General features: G+C 48.3%; 1 protein-coding gene across 2 annotated transcripts in view; it reads left to right on the top strand.

Moving 5' to 3' along the window:
- The window catches only part of mylka (myosin, light chain kinase a), a 36,944-nt gene extending 20,033 nt beyond the window's left edge, over positions 1–16,911 (top strand). For both annotated transcript variants that reach the window (XM_067255937.1, XM_067255946.1), the window contains exons 13-32: positions 191–388; positions 501–747; positions 1,253–1,333; positions 1,775–2,667; positions 4,551–4,667; positions 5,229–5,297; positions 9,709–9,756; positions 10,742–10,869; positions 10,952–11,108; positions 13,017–13,316; positions 13,570–13,596; positions 13,682–13,772; positions 13,901–14,104; positions 14,211–14,428; positions 14,544–14,667; positions 14,805–14,957; positions 15,186–15,309; positions 15,403–15,493; positions 15,582–15,710; positions 15,889–16,911. In XM_067255937.1, coding sequence (XP_067112038.1) covers positions 191–388; positions 501–747; positions 1,253–1,333; positions 1,775–2,667; positions 4,551–4,667; positions 5,229–5,297; positions 9,709–9,756; positions 10,742–10,869; positions 10,952–11,108; positions 13,017–13,316; positions 13,570–13,596; positions 13,682–13,772; positions 13,901–14,104; positions 14,211–14,428; positions 14,544–14,667; positions 14,805–14,957; positions 15,186–15,309; positions 15,403–15,493; positions 15,582–15,710; positions 15,889–16,136 — 3,647 coding nt within the window. In that variant the 3' untranslated portion in view covers positions 16,137–16,911. The remainder of the gene's footprint in view (positions 1–190; positions 389–500; positions 748–1,252; positions 1,334–1,774; positions 2,668–4,550; positions 4,668–5,228; positions 5,298–9,708; positions 9,757–10,741; positions 10,870–10,951; positions 11,109–13,016; positions 13,317–13,569; positions 13,597–13,681; positions 13,773–13,900; positions 14,105–14,210; positions 14,429–14,543; positions 14,668–14,804; positions 14,958–15,185; positions 15,310–15,402; positions 15,494–15,581; positions 15,711–15,888) is intronic.
- The last annotated feature ends 1,111 nt before the right edge of the window (positions 16,912–18,022 follow it).

Here is an 18,022-nt window from a genome sequence, read left to right on the forward strand (position 1 = left end):
CGAAACCAAATGCTAATGTATTTGTTTTTGGGCCAAAATGAGCAAAGTAGCGCAGTACCACGACAGGTATACCTTCAAGGTTTGTCTCAAGGCATGTCTTTCCTGCTCTCTTTAGAGATCCTACACCATTTGTTTGTAAAATATCTATTGTGTACATGTTTTTTGGTGTGTGCTTGTTTTAACCTACCAGGCAACCCTGCTCCTGAGGTGTTGTGGCTCCACAATGGGAAGGAGATACAAGAGTCTGAGGACTTCCACTTCGACAGGAACAAAAACCAGTACAGTCTGTTTATCCAGGAAGTTTTCCCAGAAGACAACGGGAAATACACCTGTGAGGTGTGGAACCAGTATGGAGAGATCCGTACTGAAGCCACGCTCACTGTGCAAGGTACTGGAAGAACGGCAGCGCGGGATTCAAAACTGTCTGTAACCTTCTGTAACTACTGATACTACTTTTTCACACAACGAGTGTGTGTGCATTTTGTGTTTGTGTATGCCAGAACCCCAGGACGGAGTCCAGCCCTGGTTCATCACCAAGCCCAAGTCCACCAGCGCTTGTGTGGGCCAGAACATTCTGCTGTCTTGCGCCATTGCTGGAGACCCTTTCCCAGAGTTCCAGTGGAGGCGAGGTGGGCAGGTGCTCTCCTCTGGGCCGGACTATGAGGTGCTGCAGAAGGAGGACGTAGTGTCTCTGCTCATCAGAAGAGTTAGGGCCCAGCACGCTGGAGACTACCTGATCAGCCTCAGGTAGTTAGGAGAAGTCCCATGGAGTGTTAATTAATTGATTGGTCGATTTGCTAATAGATTCTTTTTTTCTTTTCTTTTTTTTACTAAATTCAACACTACAGCATGACTCCCCAGAAATTCCTAGTACACCTCCCGTTACAGTACGAGTCAGCAAAATCCCATCATGATATGGCCCTTTCAACCACACCATTAATAGTTCTGTTATAACATTCTTTTTTTTCTTATTACAGTCATGCCTTTTTTATAATATTCAGATCTGCATCTGCTATTGTGTTTCTAAAGCCCAAATCAAGTTTAATTAGTGTTGTTTTGTTTTGGTGTGCTTTGTTTGGCAGCATGGCATGTGGGTGGTAATACCAGTGTTGTTGTTAGTCATGTGGAGCATCCAGCCCTGAGCGATCCAAATCCCTTTAACATGATATCTATTCAGAAGTATTTAGTCAACGAATCAGCAGCTAGAACTCCCCCCAACCTTGTTTTCTTTTTGATTGTGTCTTTTCTCCAGGAACAAGGTGGGAGACTGCAGTTGTGTGGCCAGTCTGGTGGTCAGCGAGGGTCCAGGGGTGGTTAGCAGAGAAGACAGAACGTATGTGTCTCAGCCCAGCTAGCCCCACCGGACCAGGGACTATTTCTGACTCTCCCTCCCTACCCAGACCCCCTGCTCAAAATCTGCTTAATCCCTCAATATAACCAAATAAATTGTTTACAGTACTTCCTCCTCCAGCTGTGCCATTGTTCAGAGTCAGGGGATGGGGGGGTAGGGTGAGGGAGCTGGGGATCGAGGGAGGCTCAGGGTCTGTTCTTGGAGGAGTGGGGGGGGCCCTGTTCAGGGTGTGCTCCCTTATAAGGCTACTATAGTCATCTCTGATGTAACATCATGTTGAGTTGTGGTGCTCCCCTCTCCCTCCCCTCTCACTCCCCTCCTTGCTCTCAATTACCCAGAGGTGGGCTGAGCCAGTCAGCCAGTGAGCCGGGGCTTTTAAGCGACCCCTGTGTTTTTTCCCCTTCCGCCCCTGTGTCGAAGCAGCCAGCCCTGTGAGCGCGAGGGAGGAGGAGGAGCAGCAGCAGGGACAGTGCTGAGAGGAGGAGGCAGAGGAGGAGGAGTAGAGACGACCAGCAGCAGAGGCAGCCTCAGCAGCAACAGCAGCAGGACCTCCGCCAGCCAGCCCCAGGACAACCAGGAGCCAGGGGAGCCCATCCCGGAGCCCAGCCCCAGCGAGGAGGAGCCTAGCCCAGCCCGGGGACTGCTCAAGAGGCGCGTGGAGACCAAGGAGCACCGGGAAGAGCAGGTCCGCCAGCGGGAGGCCGAGCAACGCGACTTCCGCAACCTGCTGGGCAGGAGGGTCACCACCAAGAGTGTGTCTGAGGAGGACCTGAAGGAGAACACGGCCGAGCAAATGGACTTCAGGGCTAACCTCAACCGCGCCGGGGTCAAGCCCAAGACGCAGTCGGAAGATGAGAGGAAGGTCAACGCCCCTCAACAGGTCGACTTCAGGGCCGTTCTGGCGAAGAAGGCCCCAGGGGCCGTAGCAGGGCCTAAACCAGGCGCTGCCCCTGCGCCCGAGGGAGACAGCCCCAAGAATGCTGACTTCCGCTCAGTGCTGGCGAACAAGAAGAAACAGAGCAGCCCGGAGAAGAACGGAGAAGGTCCTCCGGTGGCGAAGGACATCCCTGCTGCCAGCGAGAAGGAGAAGGAGAAGAACGCGGTCAACTGTGTGGACGGAGGGATTATAGAGAAGAAGAGCAACGGCACTGGAAAGGAGCCGGTGTTCCCACAGAAGCTGAGCGACGTGACCGTGCTGGACGGAGAGTGCCTCCGGCTGCAGTGCCTGGTGACCTCTGACCCCCCGGCCACGGTTACCTGGACTCTCGACGGCAAGGTCATCAAGCCCTCCAAGTTCATCATCCTCGCCAACGACGGTAAATATATGTCCACGTGCCTAGATCCGCGCTCTTGTTCTAAAACGTTGCAGTGTTTGTCTGAGACTGAGCAGATAAGTTCACAGTTCGTTAACACAGCAGGCGGTACAGCACAGTCGCACAGATTGCACAATACTGAGGATTTTCTTTTGAGTAGCGGATTGGTTGGCCATTTGTTCAGGGGTGGCGTGGGATTCTAATATTAGAACACGGAGAAGGTTCTATTACACGCACAAAGATGTGGGGCCGAGTTTGCTCCCTCACCAAAGAGGCATTTCATCCTGCTAACCGATCACTTTACATAGGGGGAATCAGTATTAGCATAGCTCAGGATTTCTGATTAATATTGTGTTCCGTCCGTGTAATTGTTTCCCTGTAGAAACAGTTCCCCTGTCGTGTTTACAGAGGTATTAATAGCCAGGGTCAGAATAGCAGAAGGATTCCCTGCTCCTAGACTCCTGGGGGTCCCAGCCTCCTCCAGGCCTCCATAATCCTCACGCTGTTATTTCAGGCGGCACGATGTGTTGACGAGCTGTAGGGAGTTCTTACAATGCCACCCTCGCTGCTTGTCTCGGTATGCTGTGTGTATGTATGTGTGTGTGTGTATGTCTGTCATCCCATCGCTAACTATTAATCCTGCATGTCACCCAGCCCTCTACCTTATTCCAATTTATGACTACCATGTCAATACCATGGGCGGTATAACGTCTCTCATATATAGTCTGTCTGGGTGAAGGCCTCACGGGGCTCTGGGAGAAGCAGCTTTTGTTTATCATAGCATGCCTAGGTACAGTTGATCCCAAAAGCTTGAAGCTCAGGCTACAGGAGTCACTGGAGGCTGAGACATGACCATGGCTACCTGGCCCACTGTGTCTTTCTGGTGATTTCAGTGTTGTTCAGGCTATCTGATTTCAGAATTCACAATTGTACTGCGTAACATAACATACATTCAAGCTGTTTTTACTGTCCCTGTCTTGACTGTACCTGTGTCTCAGTCATGTCTGTCTCCCTCTGTTATGACCTGGTGTCTCACTTTTCTTGTGTCTACTAAACAATTTCATGACTACATCCCTTTGTTGACCACCCCTGTGCTGACCACCACTATGTTGACAGGGCTGACATAGAGACCTATGCTAGGTGTATCTGCACTGTCTGACTCTGGTCTGACTGTTTCTGTGGTAATGTTGGGCGTCTCTGTGTTGACCATGCGTCTGTGCTGACTGTTTCTGTGGTAATGTTGGGCGTCTCTGTGTTGACCATGCGTCTGTGCTGACTGTTTCTGTGGTAATGTTGGGCGTCTCTATGTTGACCATGTGTCTGTACTGACTGTTTCTGTGGTAATGTTGGGCGTCTCTATGTTGACCATGTGTCTGTACTGACTGTTTCTGTGGTAATGTTGGGCGTCTCTGTGTTGACCATGTGTCTGTGCTGACTGTTTCTGTGGTAATGTTGGGCGTCTCTGTGTTGACCATGTGTCTGTGCTGACTGTTTCTGTGGTAATGTTGGGCGTCTCTATGTTGACCATGTGTCTGTGCTGACTGTTTCTGTGGTAATGTTGGGCATCTTTGTGTTGACCATGTGTCTGTGCTGACTGTTTCTGTGGTAATGTTGGGCGTCTCTATGTTGACCATGCATCTGTGCTGACTGTTTCTGTGGTAATGTTGGGCGTCTCTATGTTGACCATGTGTCTGTGCTGACTGTTTCTGTGGTAATGTTGGGCGTCTCTGTGTTGACCATGTGTCTGTGCTGACTGTTTCTGTGGTAATGTTGGGCGTCTCTGTGTTGACCATGTGTCTGTGCTGACTGTTTCTGTGGTAATGTTGGGCGTCTCTATGTTGACCATGTGTCTGTGCTGACTGTTTCTGTCCTGGCTGCCCCTACAGGTGGACAGTGCTCCCTGACCATTGCCAAGGCCCTGCCTGAAGACGAGGGCCAGTATAAGTGCTGGGCTGAAAACTCTGGCGGGAAATCCGAGTGTTCCTGCATGGTGCTGGTGGACGGTGAGTAGAACCTGGACATAAAGATGGTTCTAGGTGCTCTCACGTTGAAATCACACAGTACATCATCATACATGTCCGAAACGTCTCGCATATAAACACAAATCTTCTCTGGCCGTCGCAACAGTGTGTGGTTCTGCAGCCTCGGCCCCCTCCCCTCCTTTCCCACCATGCCCTGCTCCCAGGAGCTTCAGTCTGCCTATGCTCTGGAACTTCCTGTAATTACACAACACCCATTAGCCTAGAGCTGGGATCCCTGTCCCAGACTCCCCCCGGCTTGCACGTCCTCTCCCTGCACACACACACACACACACACTCACAGACTCGCTCATACGTAGATATAGGTGCGCTCGCAATGCATCGGAAAGCAATTTTTGTATATTACCATCTAAACACTTGACAGTTAAATTCAAAGTTGTGATTTGTTCTGCTTATGACACACCATTGTTTTTACCGTTGTCCTACGAAGCACGTGTCATGTGATTTGCTTTGAGTTTGTGTGAAAACTGTCCTGTGTGAAAACTGTCCTGATACTGTCCCATATCTCTGGTCTTTTTATTGCAGATCCTACGGATACAAACTCAACCACAGCTGACAAGAAAAGCAAGAAGACGACCACCCCTACCTCAGAGAGTGAGTTTCCAAAACATGCGCTTCCTTATTTCCCAAAAAGGAGAGGCGTGGGACTGTGTGTGTTTCCCACTGCTGCAGCCCGTCCTCACTCCAGCCTCTGTCTCAGCCCCAGCCTTAGCCTGATAACTCACACCCACTTCCAGCCCCAACCCTAGCCTTAAGGCCCAGCTTCAGCCTTCAGACCCAGACCTGGCCTCCACCCCAGTTCATAACTTCAGCCTTAGCCCCTGGCCCAAGTTCCCAGCCTCAACCTCCAGCTCGAGCTCCCAGCCTCAACCTCCAGCCTCGGCCAGGTCCCTTTATAGCATGTGAACAGAGAGAAAATATGATCCTGACCCTGGATCCACTTACTTTGGCTGCAATCTTTTCTGCATTTGCAGTTGGCTTTAGGAGGCGAAACATACAGACGTAGAAAACATGCACGCACAGAGATTATGATCTGCAGGATTCTATCTTCATGGGTACTTTTCCGTAACCCGAAGTGATGTTCTCCATACACTAGATTTACAATCAAACCAGGGGGACAGCCTGCTATGCCTTATCTTTATGATCTAAATCTTAATCTTTGTGAGTGGTATGGGAAGAATTTAGGAGCTGGGCTGTATCTTATTCGGCCAGCCTGCATAGCTTTCTATGGGATTGGGTGTAAAAACGCTGCTCTCTCTCTCTCTCTCTCTCTCTCTGTTTTACACACACACAAGCCTGGAATCTGTAAGGTTACCCTCTTGCTCCAGGGTCTAACGGGTCAAAGGTCACAGTGATACTCCCTCCCCTGAGGTTTGACAGACCTAATGGAGCAGTGTTTGTCTTGCAGACCGAGACTCTCTGGAACTCATACAAAGAGAGTGACTAGGGGAAAAGGAGAGAGGGGGGGTGGTAAAAAGAGAAAAGGGGGAAGAGAGGGGGGATAAAGAGAGAAAGAGATGAAGGGGGAGAGAGCGGTACGGAAGGAAGAAGCAAGAGAGAGAAAGAGAGAGGGCTTCTGTGTAGCTGCCCTGCTCGCTCACCCTCCTCTTCCAAACTTCCATGTAAGGCTTGTGTCTGCCTGCTCCCCAGCCCTCTCGTTCAGCCTCACCACGCACTCACTGGCCTCTTTTTCCAATACTCCCAGGTTCTGCTGAAATCGGCCAGCTTCGGGATACGCTTTTGTCCCACTGGAATGTTCCTGATCCAAACAAGGCCTAGAACTGATCTTGTAGAAAGAGAGAGACAGAAAGAGAGAGAGAGAGAGAAGGGGGGGAGGGGGAGGGGGAGGGGGAGAGAGAGGGAGAGAGGGAGAGCAAGAGGGCAAGGGAGAGAGAGAGAATAAGTAAGAAAGAGGAAGAGAAAAATACCCTTTTAATAAAAAGTAGGATGCCTAGGACCTGACATAAGAGAGCGATTAGCCATGGTTTTTGTCTGTCATAAGTTAGATTCCTAGGTACGGTTGTGTCTGATCATCTGGCTGTAGCTAAACATGATACTGTTCAACTGATGGTTTTCTACTTTAGGATGTTTCGTTTCCAGTGTTTTGACATATCAATGGTGGTTCAGTGTCTCTTCTCAGAGGCCCGGTCTCCCTCCAGCAGTGTAGAGAAGCGCTAGAAGGGTCCTGGACCATGTTAGAAAATGCAGTGATCCTTTACTGGCCTAAACATAGTTCCTGCTGTTTACACTTATGTGCCTTTCATCCTGATTTAGGTCCTTGAGTTACACAAGTAACCTTTGGATGCAACCAGACATTAGATTGATCTATCGCTATACAGCGCATGTGTGGTGTGTGTCATTGATTGTGTGTGTGTGTGTGTGTGTGTGTGTGTGTGTCCATGCACGTGTGTGTATATGACTATAGTGCTGTATCTCTGTAAAGTCTGTGAATGTGTGGAGAGGCATGGGAAATGCATCAATGGAGTAGCTCTATGAAAACAAGCAGCATTTTCATCCTTAACTGGAAAACTCTAACCCCTGCACATTTATTTAACTTGCTCTCGGGGGCACTATGTCCAGAACAGAGTCCTGCAGAGCTCACAAGGCACTGTCCTGCCTGGAAGCCCTCCAACCCTCGACCTAATATCCCTCCCATCATAAACACACACACGCTACTCCAACTACTTCTGGCCCGGATTCAGTTTTTTTCTCTCTCTGAATTACATGAGGTGTGCTTGATTTTGCATGCCTTGTTTAATGGAACTAATGGAATAGTTTGAACCCTGTCCAGTGCCCACTGTTCCCGGACAGCATGCCAGACAAGCTAGATCAAGTGCACCGAAAAGGGAATGAATGCTATCCACTTTGATCACACTGTGCGTGTGTGTGTGTGCCGCGTGTGCAATGTGGATGTCGGATGCCTCATATGTCACAGTGCTCTCATCTTTACCTCTGCATCCTCTCCTCTCATCGGGGTTTATCAAGGTTCAGCAGCTAGCCAAGTGAGATGTAATGAGGACTGGTCGGTGTCTGGTGTCAGCGCTGTTTGATTCACCTTCGTGTCGACATGGCAGTGGTCCCCATGCTTTCGAATGACAGTACTCTGTCTCCACGTCGTCTCTTGTATAACAAATCTGGGCTGACGAGCTCAGACGGTCATCCCTAACACATTCAAACAAGTTAAACATGGCCTGACGCATTCAGATGCTTGTCGAGTTTGAGATAAACGGTTGGCATGCATTTGAATTCTGTCAACAGCACGCGTGCACATAATGTCGGAGGCAGGTTTTGAGCTCTTTTCAGAAGGAAGAGGAGACCATGCCAGAGCAGTGACTGGGTTAAACCCTCTGGTGGTTGTAGAATGGGTCATGACCAGAGACGCTGGCTTTAATGAGTTGATGGGGGTCACCGTAAACCGTTCAGTTGGCTCTGCTTTCCAGCTAGCTCAACAGCAGGTCTGTGTCGCGGCTGCTCTCTGATTGTCTGTCTGTGGTGTGGAGGGCGTGAATGTTCTCAGTCGTGTTTCCTGTCACGTGACGGTCTGTTTTTGTTTGCGAACGGCACACCGAGGGGCCGCTTGATAACACGTGTTTGGTAGCCGCAGAAGTGAGGAGTAGTGACAGGATGCAACAAGCAGTGAGGGACAGGCTTACACCATCAGAGCCACAGAGGTTGTTTGGTATGAACTAGAACGTGACCTGCCAGTTGTTTATTCAATGACCTTAACATACATATAGATGGTTATCTTGTGTTTCTGCCTTAATAGGGCAGAATCCTCTCTTTGACACAAAGCCAGCTTAGTGTGTCTTCAGACCCCAGAGACAAGTTGTGGGGTTGAATCTGTCATTTGGCTTCTTGACTTGTCGTAAAACTACAGGCCAGGTCATTTACAGATTAATTGTACAGATTTCATTTTGGAAGTATGTAAAAACCCCTGTGGAGATTGTTGTTTTAATTCAAATGGAAATAAGTTGTTTTGGAAACTTGGTATTAGAGGATAAGCCATTTCCCCCTACTAAAACCGTCAGACAGACAGTTGGTGCTGGTGGGACTTCTAGTCTGTTTTGTCTTCTAGTTCTTCTATACTCAGACAAATTTACAGGATTGTTTTGTCAGTGAGCCTGTAGAGCAATCAAACTTTTTCCATCAAGTTTTTTTATTTTATTTCAGGACACTGGACACTTCTATGGTTATCCAAAATAGTTTTGTGTTGGAAAAATATGTTTTTCTTTCCAGTGAGAGAACAAGAGGAGGAGGAGGAAGCTCTTCCAGGAAGAGTGAGGGAGAGAGAAAAAGAGAGAGAGTGAGAAGACTGAAAAAATGAATGACCAAGATTAAAACATGTAATTGTGAGGGTTGTTGTATCCCCTCTCCCTGCATTACTTGGTTTTACTGGCTACATTGTTTCTTGACAGCAATCAAATGTAAAATAAATAGTGCCAAGAGCCATTTCCTGGATACTTCTGGGACTATTTTTAGTATTACCAAAAAAGGCAAATACCAAAGGACATCAGCACTGAGGCAACAGCCTCTCCCAGGACATTTAGAAGAGAAGCCCTCCTCCCACAAGTTCACTTATCACACGCACACAAGCGCGCACACACACACACACACATGCTAGTTTACATTGTTTTTACCATATACTATTCAGTCACTGGAAGAATTGTTCATTTGTTTGAAAGAAAATATGGTGGACTCAATGTATACAGGGTATTCTATATGATTTGGACTGACTGTGTTTTGCAAACTTTGTCCTTTTCTAGAATAATAGTCTTCTTAGCCCCAGTCCTGTTTCCCCCTATAGTCTACATTAGTCTGGTGATGGCCATTCAGGTACATGGTCTGCCCCTGTAAAGCCACCAACCTTTGACCCGTCTAATTAGAAAGTGTACAGTACAGTATAGTTGGTGCCTGGTTGTTTGAATGTTTCATGATCCCTGAATGTTTTCCTCATAAACTCTGCTCATATGTAATGTGTTGTGTTTCTTGCTGGGGTGTCTTACAGGTGAGGCCAGAATAAAGAAACCTAACACAAAGACACCTCCTAAACAAGGTAAGTGTACAATAGCTGTTTGATTTCTCCACTCAAATGTATGATCTTTTCTTTTGGTTCGATGGTTATGAAAAACTGGGGTTATGCTACAGGAAGGGAACCTTTTTTTTGTTGCAGATTTTATTAGCAGAAAAGGTAGAATACTTTGTTAGCTGTTAAGTTTAGAACACCCCTATCTTAACGGTGCAGGTGTGAAAAGGATGTAAGAGACTGGTCTCTGGACAGGAGTGTGGATTTGCTGTGACAGCCATAAGGTTTCTGGTGTGTAGACTTGCCCTTACTGTGACAGTCATTGTAAAGTGTGTCTGGGGTTTAGACAGTCCCTGCTCTGGGTGTAAGTTTGTTGTGGTGCTGGTGAGTTTGTTGTGGTGCTGGTGAGTTTGTTGTGGTGCTGGTGAGTTTGTTGTGGTGGTGGTTATGTAGGTCTGGGCCTGCCTTTTATAGCAGTGAGAGATCCCCTCTACCTGTGTAAACCAAACTGACTTCTGACTTCTAAGCAGTGGAGCCCTGCGATCAGTGTCGGGCAGCGCTGCAGCTGTTTCACTTGTGCCCTGACCCACTGTGTGGAGCTTTACGGTGTTAGCAAGCGATGAAATAAAGAGAGATGGTGAGAGAGTGTGTGTGTGTGTGTGTGTGCATATTTGTGTGTGTGTGGAAATTCCCGGGCCTTGCCAAACCAACTCAGCCACAGATTAATGGTGCAGGGCATGGATTAAATAGCGGTTAGGGTGGTAGGGATAGGGATGTTCCATGTGACTTCATGTTGAGACTGGTAATGTTGACCTGAGGTGTTGGGGACGTTAGTTAGATTTTTTCCCCTTAAATGGCTATAGCTCGGTTTGACATAAGGTAAACAGTTTGTAGATTGAAAGTGGATTAAAAGTTTTGTACTTTTATATTTTTCACATATAAAGAAAACAACCTAGAACATAGTTCTGGCTAATGTGTTTTTTTTGTGATGTCACATCCTTTGTTGTTGCTCCAGGCTTGCCCCCTCAGATTATCCAGTTCCCTGATGATATGAAGATCCTGGCTGGGGAGAAGGTGGATCTGCTCTGCAAGTTTGGAGGAGCCCCACCCATCAACTGTACCTGGCTCAAGTTCAGGAAACCAGTAAGAGAGCCCATCCGTACATCACATCCCGCTCACACCACCATGTGTCAGTCTCTCTCACATCGACCTGTGTGCTCCTCAGATCCAAGAGGGGACAGGCGACATCACCATTGAGACCACTGAGTCCAGCAGTAAGCTGACCATAGCGGACAGCCAGCAGGAGCACTGTGGCTGCTACACTATCGAGCTGCGGAACAGCTACGGACTCAGACAGGCCGCGCTCAACCTCACCATCGTTGGTACGTCTCACATCCCCAGAGGAGAGAGGGACAAGAGTGGACGAGAGATGAGCCATAGGCTTGGGGACATTTCCAGCCCCAGTTCAGCCCGAATCCCTGCCCCAGCTCCAGCCCATTATCAACCACAACCACAGCCCCTGATCCAGCTCCAGCCCAAATCCCTGCCCCAGCTCCAGCTGGAGATCCAAACACTAACAGCCCTGTGGAGAGCGGTCTCAGATGGCCTTTTAAGGCTGTGCTTCTCTCTCCACCGGCTGCTTTAATACAAGGTCCGGTGCCTGGCCTGTCAGAGTGGAGAGGTTCCAGCCTGACTCAGGGAAACATACACACACACACATACACGCACACACACACATACACGCACACACACACACAGCTGCAGGAGAGTTATAGACCTGCCGCTCCACATAAACGGCAGAGTTTATAAAGCCAGTGTTTACATGCCCAGAGACTGTTAACAGCATGCCCAGAGGTGACCAGGGGCTGCTTGGAGACCTGGTGAAACGTGACACTCTGCTGGGATGCTTGTTACAATGCATTACCTACTTGTTGGTCCTCTGACCTTTGACTAGAGCAAGGCAGGCTATAGCTTTGACATGGCATTGCTAGACTTCACATGTCCCACTTGTTTCAGTTGTGTGTGAACAGCCGCCACCATACCCAACCCCCCCCCACCCTCCCAACACACACACCCCCCCCCACACGCACACACCCCACCCCCTCTGGTTGTCATGCCAGCCAGAGCTGGTGGGGCTTGTGCTGAGCTGTGCGGCTTGGCTTCTGTGGCGTTTTACGAGAGGCCGGCGTGGATTAGCTGAGCCTCTCAGGGTTACAGATCTGGGAGTTACAGCGTGGCTAGCTTGGCCCCAGGCAAGGCGAGTGGAATCAACTGTACCTTCACTCCCTCCCAAGGCCTGCCACAGACCGTCTTAACACCACAGGAAAGAAATACAACAGAAGATGCACACTCCCTCCCCGAAGTCTCTGTCAGAGCACTCAGGGATGAGTCACTCACTCAAGTTCCCTCCAGAAGTGTGCGGCCTGGGGAGGGCAGCCTGAGCCTTGGCCCTGGTGCCTGGGGAGGGCAGCCTGAGCCTTGGCCCTGGTGCCTGGGGAGGGCAGCCTGAGCCTTGGCCCTGGTGCCTGGGGAGGGCAGCCTGAGCCTTGGCTCTGGTGCCTGGGGAGGGCAGCCTGAGCCTTGGCCCTGGTGCCTGGGGAGGGCAGCCTGAGCCTTGGCCCTGGTGCCTGGGTAGGGCAGCCTGAGCCTTGGCCCTGGTGCTTTTACTGACATTTATTGTGGCCCTAATGGAACAGCATGTTTTATGAGAAGCTCATTTGGACTTCAGTGACTTTCAGTGGAGGTTTTTCAAGTGTAGCATTAGGCTAAGTCTACCGTAAGTCTGAGAGGCCGAGCCAGCCAGGTCAGTCAGTGCAGTGTGGGTGAAACCTCCTTTGATCCCACCCACAGCTGAGCCACTCACACATGCTGTAGTAGGAACCCACCGCGCTGACATTTGTGAATGGTGGGCTTGTGTGTCCTTTCCGGAAAATGTTAGGGGTTTGAATCCCACTCATCTCAGGTGGCTAATCTTAGTCCCAGCCAATGAGAGGGCAGGCCATTCCGAACCATGAGCGCACGCACAGCTGTTCACAGGGTCCAGTCTTGTAGTGGATTCAGGGCGTGTTGAAATGACTACTGCGGCGCCTATTGGTTCGAACTACATTCTGACCCCTGTGTTCAGATATCAGTGTTGACCTATGCGTGTTGCATGTTTGTATATATTCTATATATACACATGCAGTATATCTGTGTCTGTGTCAGTTGAATGTATGTCGTTGACCCTAATGTTTATACATCCATCTATCTGTGTTTGCGTGTGTGTTTGTCTGCGTGCGTGTGTTTATCAGACAAGCCGGACCCCCCTGCACGTGTGCCCGCGGCCTCAGACATACGGCGCTCCACCCTGACCCTGTCGTGGTACGGCCCCACGTACGACGGGGGCAGCGCCGTCCAGTCCTACAACCTGGAGATCTGGAACTCCGTGGACAAGGAGTGGAAGGACCTGGTTTCCTGCAACAGCACCTCCTACAACGTGCAGGAGCTGCTGCCCGACAGGGAGTACAAGTTCCGGGTCAGGGCCGTCAACGTCTACGGCATCGGAGAGCCCAGCGCGGAGTCCGAGCCCGTCACCGTGGGAGCCGAGGACGGTGAGCACCCCCTGCTGGAGGGGTCTGGACTTACCTGTATTTCTCTGTAGAGCTGGCTAGGTTGCACGACAGGGATGTTGTGGTTGGATTTGTCGTCAGTTGATTATAGTGTTTATGTGCCCCTAGAAGGACTGTTGAGGATTGGTTATTTTAGTTGTTAAAGACCTTGCAGTTTAACTCTGCCGACATTTAGTTGGACTGTTTCATCCCGGATTGTTATGATTGTTAAGTTATGATGTCTTTATTTTCACAGAAGAGGAGGCAGAGGCTTCAGATGACGGTATGTTGATACTTCTGGTCAGGTTCACAATAATCAGATAACTATTTGCTCTCACTGTTTACTGAGAAATGCTCCTCTCCTCCAGACTTGGAGAAAGAGCCGGACTACAGAGATGTAACAGTCAGAGCAGATATGAAAGTCAAGGACCTGTACGATGTTGAAGAGAGACTGGGAACGTGAGTACTTAACATCAATCTAGATCTCAAATCGAAGGGTGTGCAAAAATCTCTGTGTATTCAATTAACGCTGTCCTACTGGATCTTCTGTCATTGTCTCAAAAGTGCAAAACATTCTGTGTTTTCAGGGGGAAATTTGGACAAGTGTTTAAACTTGTGGAAAAAGCAACCAAAAAAGCCTGGGCTGGGAAGTTCATCAAAGCTTACTCTGCAAAAGAGAAGGATAATGTCAGACACGAGATTGGAATCATGAACAACCTTCATCACCCTAAGCTTGTCCAGTGCATAGATGCATTTGAGGGCAAGTCGGACATTGTTATGGTTTTGGAGATGTGAGTATATATTTCAGTTTTAACAGTTCGGTTTGTTTCCCCCATGTAGTTCAGCAAAAGTAATGTTCACTCAATGATGAATGTGTGTGTGTGTGCTGATTCTCAGGATCTCCGGTGGTGAACTGTTTGAGAGGATCATCGACGAGGACTTTGAGCTGACTGAAAAGGAGGTGATCAAGTACATGCTGCAGATCGTAGACGGGGTACAGTTCATCCACCAACAGGGCATCGTCCACCTGGACCTCAAGCCTGAGAACATCATGTGTTTAAACAAGACCGGCGGCAAGATTAAACTCATTGACTTTGGCCTTGCACGCAGACTAGGTAACACAGGCCCTGTCCAGACACACACTCCCCATCACCATGTCCGTATGCCGTTTGTCGTCATGCTAACCTTCCTGGTTGGTCACCGTATCAATCTACCCCGAACGCTTCGCAGAAAACGCCGGGACGCTCAAAGTGCTGTTCGGAACCCCGGAGTTTGTGGCCCCAGAGGTGATCAACTATGAGGCCATCAGCTATCCTACGGACATGTGGAGCATAGGAGTCATCTGCTACATCTTGTGAGTGTCGCTCCAACCACACATGCTCCAGCACCGTACTGAGACATGTCACTGTTGTGTAAATGCGGGAGTCACACTTATATGTGTGTGTGTGTGTGTTCCCTCCTTCCTCCACTGCTCGCCCTCCCCCCTCACAGGGTGAGCGGCCTCTCTCCCTTCATGGGCGACAACGACAACGAGACTCTGTCCAACGTTACCTCGGCAACCTGGGACTTTGAGGACGAGGCCTTCGACGAGATCTCGGACAACGCCAAAGACTTCATCACCAACCTGCTCAAGAAGAGCATGAAGTGAGCGTAGTAGCAGCGCGCGTAGTGTTGATGTGCCTGTCTGTCCGTGTGTTGAGGTGCCTGTCTGTCTGCGTGTTGATGTGCCTGTCTGTCTGTGTGTTGATGTGCCTGTCTATCAGTGTGTTGAGGTGCCTGTCTATCCGTGTGTTGATGTGCCTGTCTATCCGTGTGTTGATGTGCCTGTCTATCAGTGTGTTGATGTGCCTGTCTCTCTGGGATGGTTTCCAGGGCCCGTCTCACCTGTGCACAGTGCTTTGAGCACCCCTGGTTGAAACAGGACACCAACAGCATGCAGACCAAGAAACTGTCCAAGGAAAGGATGAAGAAGTACATCCTGAGAAGAAAATGGCAGGTAAAGCAAAACAGAAGAGTAGAGCTCGGACTGTCATTATCCACTGTCTGTATGCCTCTCCTATGTCATTCTTTACCATGGATTTCATTTCAGAAAACGGGCCATGCCGTGAGAGCCATCGGAAGACTGTCGTCCATGGCGATGCTGGCTGGGGTTAGTGCCAAGAAGGGCTCACCCACTGAAGGTAAAATACTATGGTTTTCTCCTCTGTACAAATGTTATGTTATGAAAGTTATGTTTTTCACCTCTCGTATGATCATGTTGTCGTGCAGACGACAACCAGTTCCTGGAATGTCTAGAGTATGAGGAGAAGACCCAGATGAAGCCCACCTTCACCTCCGTCATCAAAGACGTGGAGGTGGTAGAAGGCAGCGCCGCCCGATTTGACTGCAAGATCGAAGGTGACCGTGACACGCAACCACAGCAGCTCCCCTGCTGAAGGAGCACTTCAGTTCCGTCTCCTGGCATGTTAAGGCCATTTCCCCCGCTTGTTTTTCTCCGGGTTCTTTGAAATGTGACGATCTAAATGAAGCGTACCCCATCCCTTGTTTGCCCCCCCCCCCCCCCCTCCCCCCTCAGGTTACCCTGACCCAGAGGTGGTTTGGTATAAAGACGAGCAGCCAATCAAAGAGACGCGTCACTTCCAGATCGACTACGACGAGGAGGGCAACTGCAGCCTGGTCATCTCCGAGGTCTCCGGGGACGACGACGCCAAGTACACCGTCAAGGCGGTCAACAGTCTGGGGGAGGCCACCTGTACAGCCGAGCTACTGGTGGAGGTGATGGCTGGCGAGGAGGAGGAAGAAGAGGAGGAGGAGGAGGAATGAGTGGTACTCAATGACAATGAAGATGTTGGTGGTTGTAATATTGGTGGGAATTACAGTCATGGTGGTTAGTGAGGATGGTTAGTCATTTTGGTGGTGGTGATGGTTAGTAATGTTGGTGGTGATGATAGTGATGATGGTGTGCCTTTTTTGCCTTGTTTCTTTTTCATACCAGCTTTGGTAAGACACTCACCCTCTCAGACATGGTGATAAAATGGGCTTGGATGACCTTCTGCTATGTTTTGTGCACTTTCTTTTTTACTTACTTACCAGTTATGCTACCAGATATCAGATGTTGATATTTATAACATTACATTGACATTAACCACATTCCAGCTGTTTGTGCTTTAACCCTTTATTTAAAGGCATTCGATTTCCTCAGTGGCTTTTCAGTGATCTTCCTCCTCAGCCAGAAAAACCAAACAAAGTCACGGGTGTGTTTGTGTGTTATCAGCAGTACGGTATTTGAAATTACCAGAGCTTTTGCTCTTAAGAATGTTTTATTTTTAGATTTATTTAAGCACAGAGTTATCATTTGAGCATCAGTTTTGATTATTTTCCTGCAAGCACTTGTCCACCATATTACAAAGCCGCAATACTTAACAGACCAGTGAAATATCACACTTAGTTGTTGGTTGTTTTGTTTTGTTTGTATTAGATGTATGTAGATTATATTTCTTAAATTTTTATAAATATATCAGTTTGACAGACTGCAGATTCCATGTAATGAGAACACTACAAGTGTAGTTACTCACCGTTACTAAATAAAATTTTATCACAAAACAAATGCTGTTTGTACTTTAAATTTGTATGTATCTTTGAATTATGAATTATTGCTCTTTTTTCTTGCAATGTATTGTCTGTCCAGTAGAGGGCCCAACTGACATGACAGATCATAGATTGGTACAGACAAAACTTTTCTTACCATTGAAATAACGTACACTCACTAATCATTGGTACTTTGCTGTTAAACCTTCTTTGACATTAACTGTTGTGTACATAATGACAATAGTTAGACGATGATAATTACACCTTGTCTTGTTTGCAACACTAATTCCCCATCCTTCTGTTCAGATGAAAGACAATACTCTTGTACCTGTCTAAGGAGCATGACAGTTTGCATGATAGCCTGTGTGTATTTACCAGGGGTGTGTAGGCTCAACCTGCCAGCCTCAGAGATCCTGTTCACCTTGGTAAACCTCTGAGTAAACATCATGCATGGCTGCATGCCAGATCATCCTCTGATTGAAATGACCATGGAGCTAACTTGTAAATAATGCTGTTTCTAAATGCTGATGTACATAAGACATGGCAGTCTGCTGTTTTTAAATTACCATATGGAGGGACAGTAAATCGTGATTCTATAAGATCATAACAATCTCTTCAGGAACACACCCTTCTATAAATTACAATAAAGATGCACTTTAGATGCACATCTTCATGTTCTACAGCACCTCTCACAACTGATCAAATTCAGAAAACAGGACCTAAGGAAGTATACATGTAATAATGGGTGTAGTTAAATGAGTAGCAGGGATCATAAGAAGGTCTGGTCTCCATATGCTTTTCTAAGTCAACAGTGTAGCACGAATCACTCCTTGTGCTCTGAGGTGCTGAGTGAACTCCAGTCTGTGCCTCATACCCACCACAGCTGGAGATAAAGCTAGTTTCTTCAGTCTAGAGGACCTGTTATATTCTAGATCTGAGAACATCAAATGGCCTCCAAACCAAGGTAATTTATTCACCACTCATTGACTTTACCTCATATTATATACTGTGTCAATCTAAGGATTAGAGTGGCTGTTACAACAACTTGTTATACTTTGTGTGTTTGCAATGACTGTTGAACAAGCCCCATCATAATACAAACAGAGCTGTATTGAACTAGA

Source organism: Osmerus mordax, chromosome 2 (assembly GCF_038355195.1).
Source record: "Osmerus mordax isolate fOsmMor3 chromosome 2, fOsmMor3.pri, whole genome shotgun sequence".
Lineage (NCBI taxonomy): Eukaryota > Metazoa > Chordata > Actinopteri > Osmeriformes > Osmeridae > Osmerus > Osmerus mordax.